Raw genomic sequence first — 24,411 nt, 5'->3', positions numbered from 1 at the left:
CAATAATGTAAAGTCATCATTTTGATCTTGTAATAATCTGTGAGTTAGTATGTTCTATTTTGAAGTCAGAATTACAAGAAAAATATTTTGTGTTAAGTGTTATGCAAATTTAAACTTTGTCATGAAACCTGAGCCAAAGCAATACATTACTGACTTCTCCCTATCTTCCACTCACAATCAAACATGTATTTCCAGCCGCTTTATTGATGCAAGCCACTCTGTGTTCATTCTGTAGTTTATCCTCTTCAGCTTCATGAACTAAATCCCTCTTCTCCATTTCCCCAACCAGCCACTAAATCCTCTCACCTAAAATGTGCCTGTATAATTTAGTTATCCCTTGCCCATGCACCTGCAAATCATTTTGTAAATAAGGATTCACATGTAGCATCTCTAATGAATATAAACAGCATTTCTTTATATAATGAAGGTCATGCAATCATACAGAAGTTCAAAGATAATTTTGTGCTCTTAATCACACCTCAATAAGATAATCCATTTTTGATCTGCAGCTTGCTTTTGAGCCAGATTGTCGATCAACAGACTGTGTGGCAAAATTAAATTAAATACATTTTTAAAGTTAAATTAAAATTTTACTTCTGCTATGCATTTCAGCCTTTTGTATTTCACATAAGTGTGAATCAAATGCCAAAGCATACAGACTGGACAAAGTTATGGGACAGTTGGTCAAGAATTGTGTCAAAGAGTCACGTTTAGTATATTTCTTTTACCTTTTTCTTTATAAAATATGTGCTAAACAAAAGCATGGTTTCCATTTTGAATGACACCTATTGAGTTCGTACATGATTTATCTTTAGTGATCACTGCTGCTGTTGAGGTACACTAATAGCTTGTGCCCAGTTGCACCGTCCCATAGTGTCAGGGTGTAATCCTTACCAGCTAATGAACTACCAATTAGGATTTCAGGTGCAGAGTAGACCTCACCTTTCCAAAACATCACGTTGCAGAGTGAGCAGAGGAGAGTGAGTGTGTTCGAGACCTTTACAGGACAGAGATTATGCCTTTTAGTTCTGCTTGATGGAAGGACATTTTATATATTTGATGATCTCCAGTTGGAATTAATTTATTTCCTGCAAGTCTGAATTTGACCTTCTGCAACTGCAAAGTACGGTGAGTGCTGATTCATCACTAGTGATTCTATATAGTATCAACCTGTATAGGAAATACTGTCTTTTTAAAATTCCTCATAGAGCATTGCTTAATATGGGCGTGGCATTATTTATTTTATGGTTCAAACATAAAATTAACATATCTATAAATATGACTTCTATCAAGATTTACTGGATTGTTTTCATGATAATTGAAACTGGGGATATTTTTTCCATTTTCTCGATCCTTTCATATCGATTGCTTTCCATTAATATAGCATTGTAATGCATTTACAATTGCATTTTGTAGGTAAGACAGTATCACCAGCTTTATTTGAATGTTCCACCTGCTAAAACTCATTTAAACGCAAGTCAAAAGATGTAGGTTAATCAGCAGAGGCCAATCATTGATATGTAAATCTCTGGTATCAACATTCAGTCTTAATTGGATTATGTGTCAGCACAGCACCTACGCAGCCAGCGGTATCACTTTCAGCACTACATGTACCAGGTCAAGACAGGGCAGTTTATATACATGAAATATAAGCATGGAAAGATCCAGTGATCCACTTTGAATTGGTCCTGTCCTAGTTTGTTGCAGGGAGAATAGTTGTCTGTCCAGCATGCTGAATAACACCATGTGGAGATATATAAAAGAATGGCTGATTGGAGAGCCGATATATCTCAGGGTCTCTCAGGGTTAAGAGGCAAAAGTCTCTTCCTTAACTGTACCAACACTCAATAATAGAGGAAACAGCCTTATGCAGGAGATGCAAAGAACTCCTCAAACTGTGCTGTAAATAAATGCGATTACATTAATCATTACTTTCACTGACAATAATCCAACTGTGGTAGGCCAAAAACATAATAATTTCTCCTGCTTACAATAAATTTATATATAAAATGTGCATAATTTGCAATTCAGAGTACCTCTAATCTGCAGAATGGAACAGTCAGAAAAGAACCAGGCAAAGGAAGTGAAAAGCTCTTGGGGTATCCAGTGTGAACTCATACTCTCCTTTCTGGGCTTGCAGCTCCCCAAGTTTACAGATGCAAGTGCACACAAGCATCAAGAAATAAACAGCCCTCTTCATTCACGTTTGTCATCTGAACAGCAGGGTGCAGCATATCACAGCATTATTCCTCAACTAGCTTCAGTGTTTCCTGCTTGTACAGACACTTATATGACACAAGTGTTTGTTTGCCATCCTAAATGAATGAGGCAGTGTTAAACTGTAGTTAAAGACAGCAACAGCTGAGCCTCAGCTTAAGATATAGGAGCTAAAAAGAAAGGACAGAAAACCCCTTAAATGCATTTTTGTGTTTCATATTTGTTTGAATCCTGAAGTCCAAATGAACTATTAGTAGAAAGAGGGAGGAGAACTTACAAAATACTGTGAATTTGCTGGTTTCTGTATGAACTGGACATACTATGTCATCTGATCTTCATCTTAGTCATAATCATAGATAAACACAGTGTTCAAAACTAAAAAACCCAAGAAAAGTATAACCTTTTGTCTCTTTTTTTGAACACACATTAAACATTCACAGCTCTGGTAGAAAAAGTTAAGTGAATGCTTGGATTTAATAATGACTTGAACCTCCTTTCGCTGCAGTAATTCTAACAAACGTTTGCGGACCATTCCTCTTACAGAACTGCTTTAGCTCCACTTTTTAATTTTAGGCTGTCTGGTGTGACTGGCTCTTCTGAAGTCATTCTACAATATCTCTACTGGTTCAGGGTCTTTGACTAGGTCACTTTAACTGTTTGAAGCCATTCTCTATTAGATTAATTTTTGGGGCATCATCCTGCTTCTACTTCCACTGAATATCAGCAGGCCAATAAACTTGGGAACTTACTCTCCTCTCAACGATGGTGGGCTGTCTAGGCCACAAAGCAGCCCCAATTCATTATACTTCCTCCACGGTGCTTAACATTTAGGGAGGATGTTTTTATGTTAGTATACAGTGCACTTTAGATGCCATACATAATGCTGCACGTGCTTGATCAATTATTTTTTTGTCTCATCATTTCACAAAACTTTGCTTTTCAGTAGTGTTGTATAGCGTCAAACTGAGTGGCCACTACCAGGGAGAAGAGCTATAGTATTAAATCATTTTCCCTTATAAAAATGTATGTGACTGATCAATATCTAAACTCTTTGATATTACTTTATAACCCTTTCCAGCTTAATGCAAATCAGCTATTCCTGACCATAAGTCTCCTGGGCGCTGGGTATATATCGACTCCATATATACCAAATCCTGTCTCCAATTTCTTTTGTTTATGTCTTTGGTCTATGGGTTACATACGTTTTCCAACTTACATTGTGATATATAATCAATATGGACAAGAAAAATACTAATTTGTGTCTTATTAGTTAATATAGATTGTTCTGTGGTAAATATGATGAAAATGATATTTTAATATTTTAAGTTGGATTTAAAAGCAGATAATTCCAAAGGGTTCACTTACTTTTCACTGTAAGTAGAGGAACCTACAATAAATGTTAGTAAGGAGAGAAAGGAGAGAAACTGGAGAGAACACGTGACCAAAACAGCACAGAAAATAAACGTCAGAGAAGTCAGGTGAAGGGTGACGGAGTTAGAGAAAGTCAGATTAAGTCGGAGAACACTGTTGCCTTATCTGAGAAGAAGGTGGCTTTCTACGTGCAGTTAATTTGAACCATCCAGTTCCCAAATGATTTCTAGTGGATGTAGAAAGTCAGTCCCTCTGAGGTTCACACAGGTGGAGTTCATCACATTAACCATGTTCCACTTAGTCTAACAATCTCAACTTCTTCTTGGAAGTATGTTCAAGCTTTCAGAAGTGATCGCCTAATTTACTGATTTAAAATTCTGCTAAACATGTTTTTCTATGGATCAAATGCCAGTTTATCTTAAACTAATAATAACCTTGTTACCCTAACAGAAGTTTGCTGATTTAGTTCAATGATACAAATATTTTTTGGGGGGGACACACTGCAAGGCCTTTTGTTGCAAGTGGCCATGGTATAAAAAGGATGACACCTTCATAGTTTGTACTTTCAATGAGTAGGTAAACTATCACTCATTACAGGAATGTGCAACCCATAGACTCCAATAAATACTGATGATTGAGGAAACGCTAATAATGTCAGGATAATGTTATATTTAACAACCACAAGAAAACAACTTAATCAGACTTTCTCATTATGTGGCATTTTGTAAAAAAAAAAAAAAAAAGAGTAATTTTACATGTTTTAATGATTATATGAATGTTGAGGCCAGTGCAAAACAAATCATGATCCCTACAAAATATAATGAAATGGGACAAAAACAAGTTTTGAACTGTAAAAACATATAAAGTAAAAGCTAATAGAATAAGAGAGTGACCAAAAATGCATCTAAAAAGGTTTTGTATTTAAACTCTGCTATAATTACTTCCTCTGGTCCCTGATGTCATAACGAGGCGCACTTAAAAAAAATGTTTTCAGAATTTGATCGGTTCTTCAGAATAAACACTCTATCACTTTTATTGACATTCTCTGTTTTGTGTGTGCCAGACAAAGGTGTAGCCATGGACATCGGTGGTTTGGAGACGGTTGTGGCCAACTCTGCTTATGTGTCAGCCCGCGGCAGCATGGATGGATCTGCAGCAGCTTCCATGCGTGACAAGAAGATGCGTGCCAGACTGAAACTCCCACACATCAGAGATTGTGAGCACATGAAGACCACTGTAGACACAACCTTCGACAGCATGTGTGTCAAACAGCCCATCGGCAAGCGCCTGTTCCAACAGTTTCTTGAGAGTGATGCAACTCATAAAACTGCCGGAGAGCTGTGGAAAGATATTGAAGAATACACCATATGTCAAGAGAAGGACAGATTGCAGAAGGCCCAAAAGATAGTAAATAAATACTATGAGTCATCTTCAAAGAATTTTTGCAGTTTCCTCCAGGAGAAGGCCATCGCTCGAGTTAAAGAAGACTTCAAGAATATCCACGGTGACCTGTTTAAAGAGACCGAGCAGCAGCTGCTCAAACACTTGGAGGAGAAGGCCGTAGATGGCTTCAAGAACAGCATGTACTTCCTGCGTTTTGTTCAGTTCAAATGGCTGGAGAGCCAGCCGGTTGATGATGAGTGGTTCATGGACTTCAGGGTCCTTGGTAAAGGAGGTTTTGGGGAAGTTTTTGCTTGTCAGGCAAAAGCAACAGGCAAAATGTATGCCAACAAGAAGCTGGAGAAAAAGAGGCTGAAGAAACGCAAAGGCTACGAGGTAAAGCACTGATGTTGCGTCTAGTGTCCCACCCACAGTCATTCATAGTGTCAGGCAAAATCCGTCACGACAAAAGTGAGATTATTCCACTGGCAACCTCATAACCTACAGCAGGAAATAAAAAAGTGTCTGAAAATATTTTCCAGTCAGTGCAGGGCAAAGCAGCTCAGAGTCAGACTCAGAAATAGCACACAAGACTGAAGCCTGCTGCTTCTAAACGCATCAGTGGGTAATGAGCTTTTAATTTTGCTGGGAGCAGCAATACAACACAGCATATGAATGCTGAAAATCATCCAAAGCGGTGTTGCAAGTTATGGCTGATTAGCTCTCCGTTCAGGTTGCACCTGCACATAGATTTACAAACTTTACGTACCAGGGATGAACAAAGTAGTACCAGAACTGAACCCAAACAATATGAAAAGAAACCTGTCAAAACATCTAAAAAGTCAAAAGGCCATTAATCTGTCACACCTGCATGAAATATGAGGACCCGTGATTGTAAAGCCTGTGATAAGAGTCCTCAGAGGTTCAGTGAGGACAAAATACTTGTACTTGCGTGTGTGTGTGTGTGTGTGTGTGTGTGTGTGTGTGTGTGTGTGTGTGTGTGTGTGTGTGTGTGTGTGGACAGTAGGCGTAGAAGCTTTGTTTCTCTCAAATCATACTTTCCTGGTTTTGTTTGATTAATCGTGTTCTGATGTTTGATTTGTGTTTAGGGAGCGATTGTGGAGAAGCGCATCCTTGCAAAGGTTCACAGTCGCTTCATCGTGACGCTGGCTTATGCCTTCCAGACCAAGACTGACCTCTGCCTGGTTATGACCATCATGAATGGTGGAGACCTCAGGTGCTCTCTTTAAACACAAAATACATGAACAGCACTGCTTAAACACTATGCCTTGGAACAACATACTGTAAAGGGGGGCAGTGTCCATTCCTCTCATCTATTGTACAAATCTCAGATACATCGTGCTGTAAGTTATAGAAAACCTTAAATAGTCTTACCTCCTCTCTTTTACATGACTAGAAAATAACATCCTCCACTTTCTCGCAGGTTTCATATGTATAATGTGGATGAAAAAAATCCAGGTTTTGATGAGAAGAGAGGGCGTTTCTACGTGGCTCAGATCATCTGTGGGCTGGAGCACCTTCATCAGCACAGGATCATCTACAGAGATCTGAAGCCAGAGAACGTACTGCTGGACGATGCAGGTGAGACACTTCCTATGCAGCATTTAAAGTGCATTTCATTTGCCTGGATGTACTGATATTTTAAGTCACTGACCCTGTCCCATAGTGAGACCTTATAAAAGAGGACCCAGTGACATCACTTTAAAACAAGGTTCCTCTACAAAATATATACTTGTCTATATGCTGCTGTTGTGATCAAAGCCTTTTCACTCAGGACATGTCCGCCTGTCTGATTTGGGTCTGGCTGTCGAACTTCCACCAGGAAAAGACAAAACTGCTGGATATGCTGGAACTCCAGGTAAATAAACAAATCTTTAAATCACACTGAAAGATTAACTTAACCTGGTCAAAAACTGTCGTAGCAGAGAGGAAATGCGATCTTGCAGGTCAATGTTGCTGTGTAAAACATCTATACTATCATGAAGATATGTTTCATAGTGTGAAATGATCTATGTTATCTATGAAAATAGGTTTCATGGCTCCAGAGTTGCTCCAGAAGAAGGAGTATGACTACACAGTGGACTACTTTACTCTGGGAGTCACCCTGTTTGAGATGATTGCTGCCAAAGGGCCCTTCAGAGTACGAGGAGAGAAGGTACTGTACATTTATCCTCACTTCACCTCTTTGCTCCACCAGTGCCAATTCTCTGTTGTGCAATCATACCTATAATGCTCTCTTTCTTCAGGTTGAGAACGACGAGGTAGCTCGCAGAATCTTGAACGATCCGGTTTCTTACACACCAAACTTCAGCAAAGAGTGCAAGGACATCTGTGATGGCCTGATGGAGAAAGACCCAGCTAAACGACTGGGGTTCAAAAATAATGAGTGTGCTGAGCTCAAGAATCAGCCTTTTTTCAAAGAGATTAACTGGGGCCGTCTGGAAGCAGGTGATGTACTAAACCATCAACATGCTAAAATACATCCTTAAATACCCCCAACTGAAACACATCTCCTATCACCTGTTCATTAAAGAGAAAAGGTCCCCCAAAAATATTTAAAAAAAGAAATGGATGGGATGAAAGAGGGCAAAAATGTAAAAATATAACAGGTATTTGCCATCTGCCATACTCTAATTTATCTCATGTGTGTTTTATCTACAGGCATGCTACTTCCGCCATTCATCCCTGATCCCAAAATGGTCTATGCCAAAGATATTGATGATGTGGGCGCTTTCAGCACAATCAAAGGCGTGGTCCTGGACAACAAGGACACCGAGTTCTACAATGATTTTGCCTCTGGCAACGTCCCAATCCCCTGGCAGGATGAGATGATCGAGACCGGTGTGTTTGGAGAGATGAACCTCTGGGCAGAGAACGGCAAGCTGCCTGGTGACCTTGACCCAAACTATGTTGAAGCCAAAGGTGGAGGATGTGTCCTGCTTTGAGTTAGAAATGGAAATAATATTTGTTTAGATTTGGTTGGTGCCATTTACTCCTAATCTGTATTATCCGTTATTTGTACAGTATCTTGTTGTTTAACTAATATATTATATGTGTATTTACGTATAAATATAAATATTCTGTTCTACATTGTAATATTTGTATAATTATTATAGGGTTACTATAAAGGTGGTAGAATGGTGAAATATCGCATAGTTAAAATATCATGTAATGAAAATGTAAATATGGTTGAGGTTATAATTGTATATGTCAAGGTTTTTTTTTTCAGTAATCACAGACAAATTAAAAGTGATTTTGTATAGAATTTACATGTAAATGTAATATAAATTATTTGGACCAATGAAAAGCCACTGCAATGACATAATGTGATGAAATTATTTTTTCTTTAATTATTAATAACAAAGAGTATTTAAGTTATTAATATAACAAAGCTTTTGTAGATAGAAAAGTTAAAAGCAATTAATAAAATCTTGCCAAGCCCATATATGTTTTAGTTCCTTTTTCTATATTGCTTTATTATCTGTTTTTTTTTTGCAAAAAGACCGACAAGCATATTGTATAATACTGTATTTGTAGTTACATCTGTTTGTCCTCTTCGATTTTGCGCAGCCTGTATGTTATCTTTTAATGCGTATTTGAGAAGCACGTGTTCATCTTGACTTTAACCCTCGTGTTGTCCTCGGGTCAAAATGACCCGCAGCTGTGTTCAACTAAGAACACAGCTCGTTCTTGGTTGAACACAGCTGCGGGTCATTTTGACCCGAGGACAACACGAGGGTTAACATGTTTTGTGAGCCCAGCTCTCGATTGGAGAAGAGATATTAATCTCAATTACATTGTACTGTGTAATTATTTATATCAATTATTAACCTTCTGATAGTGAGAGAAATTACACAGAAACATGATACATTGGAGTTCTCAGAACAGGAATTGCATTAAACGGAAAATTTTAAGCTAAGCTTCTTTTTAAAAAAAAAAAAAAAAAAAAACTCCATTTAACCGATTAAGGTTCTCTTTGTTGCCAACACTGGTTTTGGGTAAGAGGAATTATATTTTCGGATCCATTTTACTGTACTTTGATTATTGCAGTGTAAGAAAATTAATTTTCCTTTAAATCACTATAAATGAAACGTGTAATTTCTCTTCTCCTTCAAGGCTATTGGCTAATTTTCATTCCTGTTAACTTGCCGAAGCAGGAGGCAATTTATATCAATGCGGAAAGCCAAAGCAAAATGCCCGGTTGTACCCAGCGTAGCCCTGACCAGGAAAATGTCTGATTCCCGTGCAGCGGGGCGGGTTTACGGTTCTACATCTGCACCTAAGCGTAGCGCCCATGTTCCGATATCCTTTTTGGCTGTTTCAACAAGGAGGTGGCCAAAGCAAGAGTTACTGTCCCATCTTCATCGCAATGTTCGGTGCCGTCAGGGCTATGCGACTACTTCCATATGTAAATATGGTGGCCTCATTGAGGACGCAGTTTGAGGCAGATGATGCATTCCCTGGCACATTTGCAAAGGGACAATGTTAACAGGGACAGGGCTCTGGTCACTTGGAATATGCAACATCCCCCCCACAAGAGAAATGAAAACTTTTCTCCATGACATAATGTGATGGCAGGTCTTGAGTGTGGACAGTGAGAAAGGGTTATGCGTTACAGTTCTGCCATCAGCCTCTGCCTTTCAATGGCAGCACCACTGTGAGAGTGGTGTTGGAGAAGGAAATAGCTTCACTTCTGAGGAAAGGAGACATAATGGTTCTTCCTCCGTCGGTGGCAAAGAGGGACTTCTTTTGCCTTTACTTTCTGGTCCCCCAAAAACAGGGGTCTTGGGATCCATACTGGATCTGGGTGCATCCCTTTTCTAATGATCAAACATCTGTTGAATGCATCAAGTGACAAGCTCTGCAGGCTCTGTATGCCAGCTATAGGACAGAGTGATGTCTTACTTTGGAGTTCCCCTGGTCACCTCCGTGAAGCGTTGAGACCAGGGTGTGTGCTTTGTACACATGTTCACGGGTGTGTCCTTGACAGATGGGAGAGACACATGCAAAATGTGACTGCAGACATCTTGACATCTGAAGATTGCCATCTCTGCTCACTGAGGGCCCATCAAATGCTGAGGGTCTTCAATATGGGGGCAGACCAGATGTCCAAGAGGGGGCTGGCTCGAGGACGAGGGGTATCTTACCGGACATAGTCGCGTTGACCTGGCAATGCTTCAGACAGCCTGTCCCCGCTCTGATTTGCAAACAGGGAGAATGTTCAGTGCCCTTTCTGGTTTTCCCTGAGCTCAGCCCACCGTTTGGCAGTGAATGCCTTCACTCACCTGCTATGGCCCTCCTGGTCTGCTCTCTGCATTGCTGCCCTTGAGACTGATGATGCCATGGCTTCATAGGATCTGGACGCAGCATCTGTCAGGACAGCAAAGAATTTAAGTACATGTCAGCCAGAAAAACTGACAATGCCATCCTTAGAGCCATACCACCATCCTGGGCTAAAAAACATTCCTGTAAATCAGATTAAGCTGAAATACCCCAAGTCAGCAACATCGTAATGGTACACCATCCAAATCAACTCAAAGCTATGGATCATATTGATTGATACAACCAGGTATTGAAGCAATGGCTTGACCGAAACTCTATGCAAATACTGACCATTCAAAGTTATTCAAATATGCTGCACTATTTAAACAGCTTTTGCTGAGCCCACACATGAATCATAATCTAAATATAGTTCAGTGAAGAATTACACAAAGGTTTGTTCAATTACGTAATATTTGAATTATGAAAGTAATCTCTCATGGACAACCAAAGAAAAGCAATCAATTTGGTTTGTAACTGCAGGTGTTGCAAAAATCATGGTAATCACAGTAAAAATTTGCTCTTCATTAAGTAGCGGATGTGTCTAATATCAAATCCTACTGGATTTTAATGCCATAGGTGATATCTGGTCACAGCCAGTGTCAGAGGTTGAAAATCAAACACAACTTCAGATTTGTTTTAAGCGGACGTTCACTTTAAGCGGTGAGGTCAATGCGGACACAGCTTCATAAATATGACAGCTGACTGAGGGAAGGTCAATGAAATAAAATATTAACAGACACAAGATTGTAAGGTAAAGCCTTAATGCTTCTTGAATACTGTAAGTATATGACAGTACTTTGAACTGTGCTTCTGATTGCCGGCAAAACAGAATTCTTATTTGATAAGATACTGACTGTAAATGGTGAGTTTAAAGTTTCTAATAAAGAAGGAATAGCTTAACGCAAACAAAGGGTAAATATCAACATTTAGTTTTAAAAAATTGTCTTCACAGACTGTTGGGGATATTTATCCAGTGCAGGTTCATAAAGAAACTGCACTGTATACATCAGCACTTCTGCACTTGAAATGTTCAGATGTTTCTATATGTTTTCTCCATATGTAGGCTATAGCGACAACTACTTAATCATGAGGACGTGTTAACAGCCTTGCCTTTGGCCAGATCCTTTCAGGTCACAGCGCTGTACTGTGTCAACATAATATTTCAACTGAGGAGACATCACTGTTAAATCTATACGCTCCATGCAGTAAAAAGAAGTATTTACAAAGAGCAAGAATCTGAATGCAGCTTTTGTCCCAATGCAAACTTGTTAATGCTTAACCAGCACTGAAAAAAAGACATTCTGCCTTCAATAAATCACTCAAACACTTTTTACAGAGCTTTCAGTGTTTGCTCTCTCCTTTATTCAGTATTTCCTCATAAGTATTTGCTTATGGAACTTGAAATAACCTCCTTAAAATCACAAGCTACCAACTCCTCAAAAGAGATACAGGCAGGAGGAAGATGATGTGAGCCACTAAAAACAGAATGCACACTGCGTAAACCAGCAAGAGAATAAAAACCCTTCCTAAGCTGTTTACCCTGCACATCATTACATCCAACATATAGTTATAATTTTGCACACACATTTTACCATTACCATGCTCATGTGAGACCCCCTCTGAATAATAATAATAATGATAATAATAATAATAATAATAATAATAATAATAACAATAATAATAATAATAATAATAATAATAATAATAATAAAAAGGTTTGTTTGTGTTAATTGTCAAACAGCAAAGCCAGAACTATTTAAATGTCTTGGCACAAATTCATGATAACTGTTTCACAATAGATTATCTCTATCTGCTGCCAGTCAAAAGAGGGGAAAAAAAAAAAGGCTCATTGTATAGGTGACTTACATTTCTATGGTAACATGCCAGAAACGGGCGGGAATAGCAGACTTATAATGTAGCAACAGCCAACAAATCAATGTTCAAATTTGTCCAGGTTTGAGTGCATGAGAAAAAAAAAATCCTGAGTCAGTTGTCACACTCCCAAAATGTATATCAGATACTGAAGTTGCGAATAGAGCTCCTCACAGAGGCAATATCTATTGCTCCTGCTAATTATTAATAGGGAATAATTTCAAGATGAAAGAGATCATTGAGGTTGTAGCACTTTTCTTGGGTTTTGTAAGCTGGATATTGATTTTTGTATCACTAGAAGATCAGTATTGGAGAGAATCCACCCAAGATGGGAGCGTAATTGTAACTTCCACAATCTATGAGAACCTCTGGATGTCTTGTGCAAGTGATTCTACAGGAATCTATAACTGTCGGGACTTTCCATCCCTTTTTGCTCTCCCAGGTAAGTAAAAGGAGAAATTCAAACTGTCTTATGGCATATTTCAAAAAATGGAGTTTCACATTACATGATCCTGGAAACTTCACTTACATTTTATTTGCTGTGAAAAAAAATTCTTACTAGTAATTTATATAAAATGTCTCGGCCTTTTCTTAAACTTTTGCTTTTAGTTTTTGTTTGATGAGTCAGCAGTATGCAATAGCTTACTGTGCATTTTCTAGTTAACAAAGTTACATTAGGAAAAGTAAACATTTTTAATTGATTAAGGCACATACATTTCTTCTTTGAGTATTCAAATAATTATGAATAACATACAAAATCTGAGAATTCATTCTTAACAAAAAACACATGTATCACAATGCCTTTGCTGGAATTTACAGGAGCGGCAAAAAAACAGTGTGTGAAATCCAATCCAACGCCCCTGTAAAGTTTCTGATGCAAGTTTATTTTTGTTATGCTGTTTCTTAAGTTAAAATGTTTGATGGACATTATTGAGGGCACTGATTGTACTATATAACGTTATATTTTAAGTGTACACAGTCTCAATCAATGAATAACCCCATAAATCGTACAAACATTATGGTAGGGCCATTCATAATATATCTTTAAGTGCATCCATTGTATTTAAGTCATTGTGTGATGGATATTATACATTTTTACACATGAAGTAAGTAGAGATTGAAGCTGTTTTTATCTCTTGCTCAGGGTAAGTGGTACCTCTTTCTTGTTGAGACAATTAACTCCTGAAAATATAACATGATCCACTATGGAACCGCTAAAACTTTGTCTTAAGAGATGTCCATAGTGTCACAGAATTGTGTTTAAGTTTAAACTGTTTGGAGAAGAGCAAAATCGAAAGTAAAAGTTTTTTTGTTTGCATGACCAAATATCATTATGATAAAGACCTAACAACAAGTCCTGACAACTGTTTGGAGAAGAGCACAATTGAAAGTAAACGTTTTTTTGTTTGCATGACCAAATATCATTATGATAAAGACCTGACAACAAGTCCTTTGGGTTGTCAGACAAGCAAATTTTTGCTTATTTTTGCATTAGAAAACCTGGTCATCTATGGGTTAGTATGTGGTGATGCTACAAACCTTTTCCATCATCCCTTGGGAGGAGAGTGAAGCAAGGAGCCTAAACGTGACTTGAATTCCATCACTAATGGTTTAATATTATTGACATAGTGTTCAAAGCAAATGACAAGAGGTGACATAGCTATAAGTCTATAGACATTGGAGGTTTGAAGGCTGGACTTTACCTTTCTGTTGTTCCGCAAGTTGGGTAAACATTTGGCGTCTTTGAAAGGTTTCAAAAGAGCTGAGAATAATAGGGAAAAATCATAAGTGGGCAATTTGGAATTAATCATTGATTTGTAGTTTTCTGTAACATCTTGGGACAGGGGTTTCTGGGAATCGGTCTGGTGGCCACCAAATCCTCAGGTTTGTGCAGGAAGATAGCTTGGAGAGTTAACGTTTGAATTAAGTGTTTCTTTCTCCGGATAACTCTCACGGGTTGGACAGAAAAAACAAGGAAATATGAATGCAATAGTGGAAGCTCTTGCTTTCTTTCTGGGCTTTCTGGGCTGGCTGATGGTTGGGATTGCTCTTCCAAATCGCTACTGGAGGGTCTCTTCAGTGGACGGTAACGTTATCACCACATCAACCATCTATGAAAACCTATGGATGTCCTGTGCAACTGACTCGACGGGGGTTCACAACTGCCGGGATTTCCCATCTTTGCTCGCACTTAGTGGTATGTGGCCAACGCAGACTTTTTTTTAATAAGAATTAATGACTACTAACCAACCTTAAATTCTATCCGCCCACTCAATTAAATATGATTTTGAAAACCGTGACAGAGGAAATAAGAAAGGCTTTACTCTTAAAGCAACTTAGTGTAACATTTGTGTTAAGGAAAATAGCTTTTTAACAGAGCTGTGGCTGTGGTTTACATTTAAAGACAAGAGTATTCAACGGTACTGACGATAATCTGTAGTAAAAAAAAAAAAAAAGGCGAGAGTATAAGTAAGTACAACAACAGTGAACAAAACAAATATCTAAGATTTATTTAAACTGCATAGGAAAATTTAACGTTAACCCTAATTGATTTCTAAAAACTAAAATTAATGCCCAATCTGTTGGAGCCTGATTAATTACTTTGGCTGATGCTTGATTAACTGCCTGTTTAGGTATTAATTTATATAGAGAGGATAAACTGAAACATTTACCACAAATACTTAAAAAAAGTGATACAATGGACAAGTGTTGTATATAAGACTCAAACTCAGAACACATTCCTGGGAAAGACTATAGCCTGTGAGAAACATTTTCTATGTCACGAAGTCTGTTTTGCTGGTACCTAAAAAGTACAGAGGTGCGATGCCCAACTCTGAGGTAATTTTTTTTGTAGGATATCATCTCATCAAATTCAGAAACACTTTCTATAGCCAACATCTGTTCTGATAACATGGGGGATCGAACAGGTAGTAGTATTGGTCAGTCGCCTTTAACCAAATGAAAATTCTTTCTTTGAAACAGCAGATGTATATACGACTACAACTATAGTTATCTGTTAGAAAATGAGGGATGTTGTCTTAGTTTTTGTGGTTTGCTCTTATGGCGGCAGTCCCACTAACTCATATTATCAGAGGCTGCTGTGGGGTTCTGCCTGTGCTCGAAGTACCAAGTATACTGATTACTCGTATTACTATCAGTGAGCCTCTAGGGGGCTCATACTTACATTAATAGTAGTTACACAAAAGTAAATATCAATGATGTGGCTAAACCATGCATATTAAAAGTTGCAGTCGGCAATATTATTTCATGAGTGCTTAAAAAAACAACAACTAAGGTTTCCAGACTATAATCAAAGCGAGGACTGAGGATGTGAGCGGGTGGGCGGAGCCATGCTAGGTTAGCTAGCACATAACTAGCCAATCGCAACGATTCTGTTCAAACAAGGGTCATCTGGTCTCTATGTGTCTGACGTCCTCCCTTTATCTACATTACGTATGACTACTAGTGATAAATCTTCAATATCATCTTAACCTAAAGAAGAGATTTTATGGAGTTATATAGAGTATGAGTCCCATTATTAAACAAATATATTGTTGTATCTTTTAATGTTTTCACACAGGGTACATTCAGGCCTCCCGAGCCCTGATGATTGCTGCCATTGTGTTTGGGACGTTTGGGCTGGTGGCCACTCTCGTGGGAATGCAGTGCTCGAAAATAGGTGGCGAAAACTACGTTCTGAAGGGGAGGATTGCTGCAATTGGAGGAGTTTTATTTTTGCTACAAGGTAAAGACTTGTAAGACTAAAGACTAAAGGACCATGTAACAAACAACAAAAGAAAGACATTCAGAAGACATCTTAAATGTGCTGGTGTAACTTCAAAACGACCTAAAAATGCATAAAAATTTGCCAGTCCCCAGAACTTAACTTTCAACTTTACAAATAAAGCAAGTATTTTAATACAGTTGTTAGAAACTGATTGAATACATTTTACCCATAGTTTATTTTGACATATAAAACATAGGTCAGCAAACAATTCTGCTGCTCCAATTTCTGTGTACAGAAGACTAGCTATCAGAAAATGGTTCACCACTTCAGACCTGTTGATTCAGAACCGCCTGCCATTAACAAAGGTCTATGAATTCATCAATCATTTAAATTACAAAGTGAGCATGAGGGCAGTTATGGGAAGCTGGTAATCTCATTTTCTTTTCAGCTCATTTGAATGGCTATATTTATTTCTATTTCATTTATATAGCAGCTGTAGTCTATTGAAATATAACTTGTAGAATTATTATAAAGGAACTGTACCTCCTTGCAAAAAGTTGATATATTCAATCGTGAGCAGGTCCCTTTGCCTCGCACGACTGGCCTCATAAATCCTCTTACTGGATTGAATGGTTTCAGACCCTTTAGGACTGACATACCATGACTATGACTTTATTGTATAAAATGCTATTCAAACCCTGAAAATCTTTTTAACTTGTTCATTTTATTTACATCTATTCTTATCCCGAACATTTGTGTGTTGTTTGTTAATTTAAAACAATACCTAAGTTGTCAAAAGTTAACATGGTTTTGTGTTTTGCAGGGATTTGCACCATGATTGCTGTCTCTTGGTATGCAGCCAACATCACACAGGAGTTCTTTGACCAGTTTTATCCAGGGACAAAGTAAGTCCATATAATCTGCATTTGTAATTCAGTGAGTTGAAAGTGGTGGATCTACAGGTAAATATTGTTTACCATAGAACAAATAGTACAATTAATTAAAATGTTCTTATGTCACAGGTACGAGATTGGAGAGGGTCTGTACATAGGCTGGTCTTCAGCCACACTTGCCATTTGTGGGGGTTCATGCCTGCTGTGTGCTTGCAAAAGCGATACACCCAATGAAAAAACGTGAGTAGCTGTTGCTGAAACATTTGATTCACGAGGTATAGTCTAACTGGTGTAGCTTGTCCTAACTGGAAGCCACTTTTTGTGTTTCAGATCATATCCGTATCAGCCATCGAGAGGACACGTGCTGTCAACTGTGGCAACGTCTCAATCTGGGCCAGTCAACTATGGAAGAAACGCGTATGTCTGAGAGGTTACTGTGCCGGACGGGTTAGTTTATTTACTGGATTCCTTCTGTGTTTTAAAAGAAAATGAAGACATAAATATGAATATGCTACGAGATTGCAACATGTACAATTAAAAACACTGATTTTGATTAATTTGGGGGATTTAAAGGTTTTATACAATATCAACTGTTTATTGCTATATTTGCTGTATATAAAACTGCAATGTTTATGTTCTGTGAAAATTGCTTGACTACAGCATGAATGTGTAAGTTGCTGCAGGCTAGTATAAATAAAAATCAGTTTTAACAGTGTGGATCAGTTTGAGTTACTATTTAATATAAAATAGCAAAAGCTTTCTGACATACTCACATTAAACATGTCTAGGATGTGGTAGGAATCCCTATAAGGATCATTTCTATCCCAACAAACAAAAAACAGACTTTAAAAGCAAAACTTTCAAACCTAATTTATTTTTCTTTCGTTTATCTTATTGCTTGATTACATGGTTGTAAGAAAAGAGTTGCAAGAAAGCCAATGAATGGATAAATCTGAGCCTCCATCTTTAGGGGACACACTACTTTGACAGCGTTGTTTTGAGGATTTAGTATTTTTTTTAATCCTTAATCCTTTTTTTTATGCATTTTTTTTTTATACTTTAACCTGGACTATGAATCGCGACTGTATTTAATCTTCAGATAATCCTTATCTATTTTATAGTTACTTGTTTGCATTCAAGCCAATAAAGTTTGCGTTGGTATATAAAGTGTTGTAATCATTTGTTATGCTCACGTATGCCACGCCCGGTTGACAAAGATGAGTTACACCCCTTACACAATGTCGTCAAAAAAACCTGTAATGAATAAGCATCCAGTCTGTTTGTCTTCAAACAGGTAAACAAGCTCAAAAAGGTGTCGCTCTGTGAAATAAGACGGTATCTCCAGAAATCTCTGCCATCTTCATTAAAAATAATATTCTGGCCTGGTTTAAAGAAAATGAAGCTCCTACCTCATGTCTCTCTTAATATATGTGTTAAAAGAAGTAAATCTGATTCCATCACTTCTGGCTGTGCAAAAGTCATGATGGAAATTTATCATTTTAACTTGCACCTGTGACCAGTAATAACTGGTGTGTTGTGAATATACAATGTTCTCATATAATGAGTCACAATCATATTACAGTAGAAGCTTCGCCCAGTGTTGTTTAATTCAGGCTCCCAAGTCTGGATCAAAATACTTGGGTAACAGTTTTAAAACTATTAAAAACTTATTTTGTACTGCTTGTGCATTTTAATCTTTTTTGACACGTGTATACTTTAAATGAAAGTGTTGCCATTTCATTTTTTTCTGTGGATTTCGATAAGTTTTACATGTGGATATCATTTTCAGTTAATGAGTGCACGAAGCCCTGAGAATGCTCATGAGTTTATGATTTCAACATAGTTGTTGAGTGAAATGACTCACTATTATTAAAAGGATAAATTCAGATAAAGGGGTATTACAGATGTTGAAGCCACCCATTTGACTCATTTTAATCAAAGCAGAAAATGCTCATTGCAAAGACTGTAGTCACGACACTGAGGTGAATATATAACCCATTTAGCCACAGCATGTTTGCCAACTCAGTTTCCTTACATCCACTTACAAATGAAGTTGTACATTTTCCCATTGGAACTCAAGATGGAGTCCCATCTTTAAAGAATTAACAGCCCACTGCCTTTGACGTGCTGCTTTTGGAGTTCATGATGTAATTGTTGGTTGAAAATGCCACCTACTGGTAAAATATGGTGTCACGTGTGGGATTGGATTTCCCCTGGTTAAATCACATTGTGGTGCTAGAAAACTGGCCAGTGTCTTTACCAGCTTTACTGATATAGCCTGGTGTTATCAGACTCAGGTTTACTGTGTGACTATATGAGCCTGGCCGCGCTCCTTTTGTAATCGTAATTTTGAAACTATTGAAGCAGCCTTTAACCAATCGGCATTGACTACCATTTGCGCCGAAACTGTACCACTGCTGCAACTGCATTCAGCAAAAAAGGATTTGCCTCAACTTCATCGCATTTAGCCAACCCCACTGGTCACTGATTGGTCAGTCCTTCAGAGTGGCCGAGTAAAAATGAAACATTTTCAACATTTTAAAATTTTGTATAGCTCGTAATGATGATATAAAAGTTAAATACAATTTTAGGTGATGATGTCTGCAAACTGAATTTTAACTTTGAGGTGACAGTTGATAAAGCTTAACCATATGCAACCATGCCAGCAAATGAATGAAGGTCAGACAATTAAAAGGTCAATTCCAGTTTATTATAGCTATTAAAGACACTATTTATAAATCATACCTAGGTGTTATAAAACGTGATGACTTTAAATTAAGAAAATTTGTTGTTCCAGGAAAATGGACATTTAGATAAAAATCAGGTACACCGAAGCTTATTTTGGCATTACCTTATAAATCGTGACCATTTATGACAGAGAAAAAAACAGCAACATTTTTCATTTTCTTGACAAAACCTTTAATCTTTTGGAGCTGCACTTGCTAAATTGTCCAGATTTTGTCCATCAAAGCGTATGAAGTGCCAGCCTTCACTGACAGTAAGGTCCTGAGCTCCTTTAGCAGCGTAGAAGTCTCGAGAGGGAGTATTCCAGTTCAACACAGACAACTGCAGCCGCACACATTGCTTATTTTTCCCCACCTGAGCAAATAAAGCAGCTTGTGTTTTTATCATGCACTGTTACCTCTTTATCACACAAAACACTCAATTCAGTTTTCACATTTATCACATTCAAAAGGCTTAAAGTTGCAATTAAAAAAAAAAAAAAAATACACACATATATATATTCCTGTCATGAGCATGAGCATGTGTACAACACAACCATACCCAGTTCCTATTATTCACAGAAAATGATGTACAAGTAGTGGAAAAAAAAATTCTTACCTCAGCAACTTTGCTCAGTAAACCTTTGCCAATGCCCTTTCCTATGGAAGAAATCATCAGAAAAAAACATGTGGGCACATTTATAAAAGAGGCCATACAGAGAAACATGAAATTAAGCATGAAAATTTAAAAAAAATTCCTCCAGCATTTAAGTTTTGGCCTGGTTGATAACACATACTGTACCTCTGAATTCTGGCATCACATAAAGGTCCTCCAAATACACTGACCGTCCCTTCCAAGTACTGTAAGTGTAAAAGTAAAGGGCGTATCCGACAACTGTAAAACCTTTAGTTAAAAAAAAAAAGAAATCAGCAATCAAATGGGCAAACAGGGAAATACCCAAACATACAACATACAAATATTGTAGAATATTATTGTCAATATAAAAACAGCGAGTTCATTTTACAGGCCTGTCATCCTCCACGTACCATGACTAAACTACGCATTTCTATGCCTTGCTAATGTGACAGACTTCTTCATAAGGAAGAAAGATGTCAAATTGGACTAAACTGAATGAATCTAATGCCAACTGTGTTGATGTGAAGTGAGTTGTAACTTTTAATCATAGAGTAGTGTTCCCTGTGTGTCTGAGCAAGGTTTATGTTTCTTTCGAATATTTGGATGGACAATGCCACGAAGGAATACATGAACCACAACTGTGTCTGTTGATTTATTAGATGGCACTTAAGTAGTCGTGATTTATTAGATGCTAAATAATCATATCTCTCTTTATCTAAAGTGCGAGGGCAGAGACCTTTTATTATCTGCGTAACATGCCGATAACATCAAGGCTGGATGACAAGGAAGAAAAACCATAGTCGAAAAAGAGGCCATGATCCAGCATTTACCTTCATTAGATTTATGCTCCTCGGGTACTTCTGCAACGAGGCATTCAAAGAAAGGATTCTGGCAGAAACCGTCACGCTCCAGCTCTAAAGTAACAAAGACAAAACTTACCAAAAGAGAGAGATTTCATCTTCCCATTACAAATAATTATAGCATTCTGCACCCAAGAGAATAGACATCTGAAAAGGAACACTTGAAACACCTGAAGGATAAAGTTTTGTTTTACAGCTTGGTTCTGATTTAATAGTAACAGGTGAAGTCCACACAAATTGTGACCTTTCTACAAAATAGTCCATCAAGACAAGTATCAGGGTGTAAATAAATGAAATGACACCAGCTGAGTCATATTCTTCTACTGTACATCTCTAAGATTTACATAACTTATTAACTCGTAAACATATAAAAAGCATTTCCTACCTCATACAATATAAAGCCACATGGCTTGGATTCTTCATCAGTTCCACTGTCATTGCTGCAGTGCTACCCGTAGGGCAGACTATACTGCCACCAGCTGTTGATTCACGTCACCTTCAGTCGGCAGAAATGTCTATCGTGCCGAGCTTGTGCTCAAATATGTGGCTTACTTTTGAGTAAACTGGGAGAACAAGAGGCACCGGTAATCAAATGAGTTCCCTCCAGTGCCACTCGTGATCACGAACGCCAGTAGATCCCTTTAAATGTACTGCCAACATCACAGTTATGCTATGTGCTGTCTACTATAACTGCTGTATTTGTATTAACCACTGTTTTTGAAACAAACACTCGGTTCTCAAGCTTCTAATATCTCACTGTACAGTTACAAGAGAGATTAATTGTAAAATGTGTAATTTCAAACAGGAACTTAACTTGCATGGCAAATCGAAATTAAAACAGCGGGAAGAATTCTCATTTACCCTCCACACCTGTACAACCACATCTTTGAAAAACATCTCCATGGGAGCTGCTCCGAACCCCCTGAAAATTCACCAATGCTGGAGTGATCTCTACTTCATCAAGCTAACTGTCATCTCATTGCTGTTACTGATTGCTGCACTCTATTTATAATTATCCATTCGGCACCACAATCTCACAGAGCAAGTTATACTTTCCACACACCGTCACACATGTCGTGGTTGTACTAGACCTATTTCATAATAGATACTGGAAAAACACAGGTGTAAAATATCATTATTAACAGGTCACCCTGTTCTGCTATGTTCTCTGATTTTTTAAAATAATTTTTATGTTATTAGTTTTATCCGAGTTATTCAGTCTACTTCTTGGAGTTTTCACACCTTTGTTTATATTGTTTCTGTGCTTCGCTGACCTGATGAGCAAACATTAAAAATATTTGTCATATTCTTCCTCTCAGACGATCATTTTTTTAGGCTCCTTTGCAGTCACATAATTAATATGCATGTAACACTGGAGGTTTTTTTTTCTGAATATTGGGATTGTGTACTTTTTAATGGTTTCCTATCATCTGGTTAAAGTTCATTCATTTGCTGGAGTTTGGACCTTCGTCATGTCACAGCAGGAAAGGCTCAGGTGCAATTACTAATATTAATGATGGCTGCATTCCACTTAGAGGGTCCAGGTATTGTTTGGGCGGGTTCACTGTTAATAACTACTGCACCTTTAATGGAACTGGTCCATTGATGATGTATTATATGATGTACAGGTAGCAGCACGAATCTCTGCCTGTCTGACTGACATCTCTCAGTGGATGTCCTCACACCACCTGAAAAGACTCTCCCACCCTCGACCTGACTACTACCTTGGACAACTCTGTTATCCCCGACCCTGACTGCTAAGAACCTCGGCGTGACACTCGACAGTCAACTCTCCCTTACTGCAACGACACGTTCCTGTAGATACATGCTGCACAACATCAGGAGAATACGTCCTCTTCTGACTCAGAAGGCGGCGCAGGTTCTGGTCCAGGTTCTGGTCATCTCACGTCTGGACTACTGTAACTCCCTCCTGGCAGGTCTACCTGTTAGTACCATCCGACCTCTGCAGCTCATCCAGAATGCCGCAGCTCGACTGGTCTTTAACCTCCTAAATTCACTCCCACTACTCCTCCGATCCCTTCACTGGTTACCAGTAGCTCTCCGCATCCGTTTCCAAACATTGGTACTTGCGTACCGTGCTGTGAACAGATCGGGTCCAGTGTACATCCAGGACATGGTCCAACCTTACATCCCAGCCCGCTCCCTCCGCTCTGCTTCTACCAATCGGCTTGTTGCTCCCTCACTGAGCTAAACACTCAACAAAATCACGACTGTTTGCTGTCCCGGCTCCTAAATGGTGGAATGAGCTCCCCACCGACATCAGGACAGCAGAAACTCTGAACATCTTCCGCCGCAAACTAAAAACACACCTCTTCAGACTTTACCTTGAACAGTAGAACTTTAATAGAGCTTAAAATGACACTTACTGATAGAACTTTGTAGTTTGGCTTTCTTGAAGAAATTGTATTTTCTTAATTCTTGTTGTTCTGGGTTTTCTACCCTCATGGTTGAAATGCACTTATTGTAAGTCGCTTTGGATAAAAGCGTCAGCTAAATGAAATGTAATGTACTATTTAATTACACCTGTGCTTTTCCTGCTGCAGTCAAAATATCTGAGAACCGTCTTTATAAATGCCAGATACAGGCATTCATATTTGCATTACTTTACTTTTTTCCCCCCTCCATATCATTCAGTTAATTGTAGAAGTACCTTCATGGGATATCTTCACTTGGTCAGGCATTTTTTCATAAACCGCCAACTCCTGAAAGAAATGGGTTTTCTCATTATGTGTAGCCTGCCATTTCACAAATAAAATAAAGGAAATGCAATAATTCATCACAACATACGTTAAAATCATTGAGATAATGGGTATTAGCACCGAGAAGCAGCTGAGAAGTGTAAAACATTGTGGAGGCGTTATTTCGGACGCGCACTGACTCACCATTATCATCCTCGAGATTTCTTTGCAGTCTTCTTTTGTTGCAGCACGTGTTCTGAAATTCATGTCTACGGCAGGGTTTCACTTTTCTGTGCCCGAGTTTCCACAATTAAGTCCACGCTTCACTCTGACTGAGGAGTCAAAAGGAAAACAATCATCACCGCGTTGAACTCACAGGAAACGGTTCCGATGTCATAATTGCGCTTTCAAAATAAAGCGTAAATGAATTACAACGTTTTCAAAAATGTCGTTTTTTTAATTTTTTTTAAATTTAATTTGTACTTTGTATTCAGATGAGTATCAGACCTTGATTTCACATTAAAAAAAAAAAAATCCATATAACGATGAGTACAAACAACTTAATCCTGCCGTGCCATTAACAACTTTAAAACGCCAGATTGTATTATGTAACATTTTACTGTAATGCTCAGCGGGATTCCCAGTTGACCTAAGTGTTACATTTTTACCTTAAAAACTTGTTTTACTAC

General features: G+C 38.1%; 3 protein-coding genes across 3 annotated transcripts; 2 read left to right on the top strand and 1 right to left on the bottom strand.

Moving 5' to 3' along the window:
• Nucleotides 1–4,665: 4,665 nt before the first annotated feature.
• grk1b (G protein-coupled receptor kinase 1 b) lies at nt 4,666–7,934 on the top strand. The gene is made up of 7 exons (XM_069145603.1): nt 4,666–5,364; nt 6,078–6,205; nt 6,413–6,570; nt 6,764–6,847; nt 7,020–7,144; nt 7,236–7,437; nt 7,651–7,934. The coding sequence occupies exons 1-7, from the start codon at nt 4,666–4,668 to the stop codon at nt 7,932–7,934; spliced, it is 1,680 nt and encodes a 559-aa protein (XP_069001704.1).
• Nucleotides 7,935–14,163: 6,229 nt separating this feature from the next.
• LOC138195949 (claudin-15-like) lies at nt 14,164–17,230 on the top strand. Its single transcript, XM_069145602.1, has 5 exons — nt 14,164–14,380; nt 15,764–15,928; nt 16,734–16,815; nt 16,933–17,043; nt 17,134–17,230. Exons 1-5 carry the CDS (start codon nt 14,164–14,166, stop codon nt 17,228–17,230), a joined length of 672 nt encoding a protein of 223 aa, XP_069001703.1.
• A 2,260-nt stretch (nt 17,231–19,490) lies between these two features.
• sat2b (spermidine/spermine N1-acetyltransferase family member 2b) lies at nt 19,491–24,092 on the bottom strand. Its single transcript, XM_069146614.1, has 6 exons — nt 23,927–24,092; nt 23,695–23,746; nt 20,994–21,077; nt 20,329–20,430; nt 20,146–20,186; nt 19,491–19,902 (listed from the first exon to the last, which is right to left on the bottom strand). The coding sequence occupies exons 1-6, from the start codon at nt 23,987–23,989 to the stop codon at nt 19,723–19,725; spliced, it is 522 nt and encodes a 173-aa protein (XP_069002715.1). The 5' UTR covers nt 23,990–24,092; the 3' UTR covers nt 19,491–19,722.
• Nucleotides 24,093–24,411: the final 319 nt, after the last annotated feature.

Source organism: Embiotoca jacksoni, unplaced genomic scaffold (assembly GCF_022577435.1).
Source record: "Embiotoca jacksoni isolate LCO1_2020_lvr unplaced genomic scaffold, fEmbJac1.0.p SCAF_13, whole genome shotgun sequence".
NCBI lineage: Eukaryota > Metazoa > Chordata > Actinopteri > Embiotocidae > Embiotoca > Embiotoca jacksoni.
This window is presented reverse-complemented; position numbering and strand designations above follow the sequence as displayed.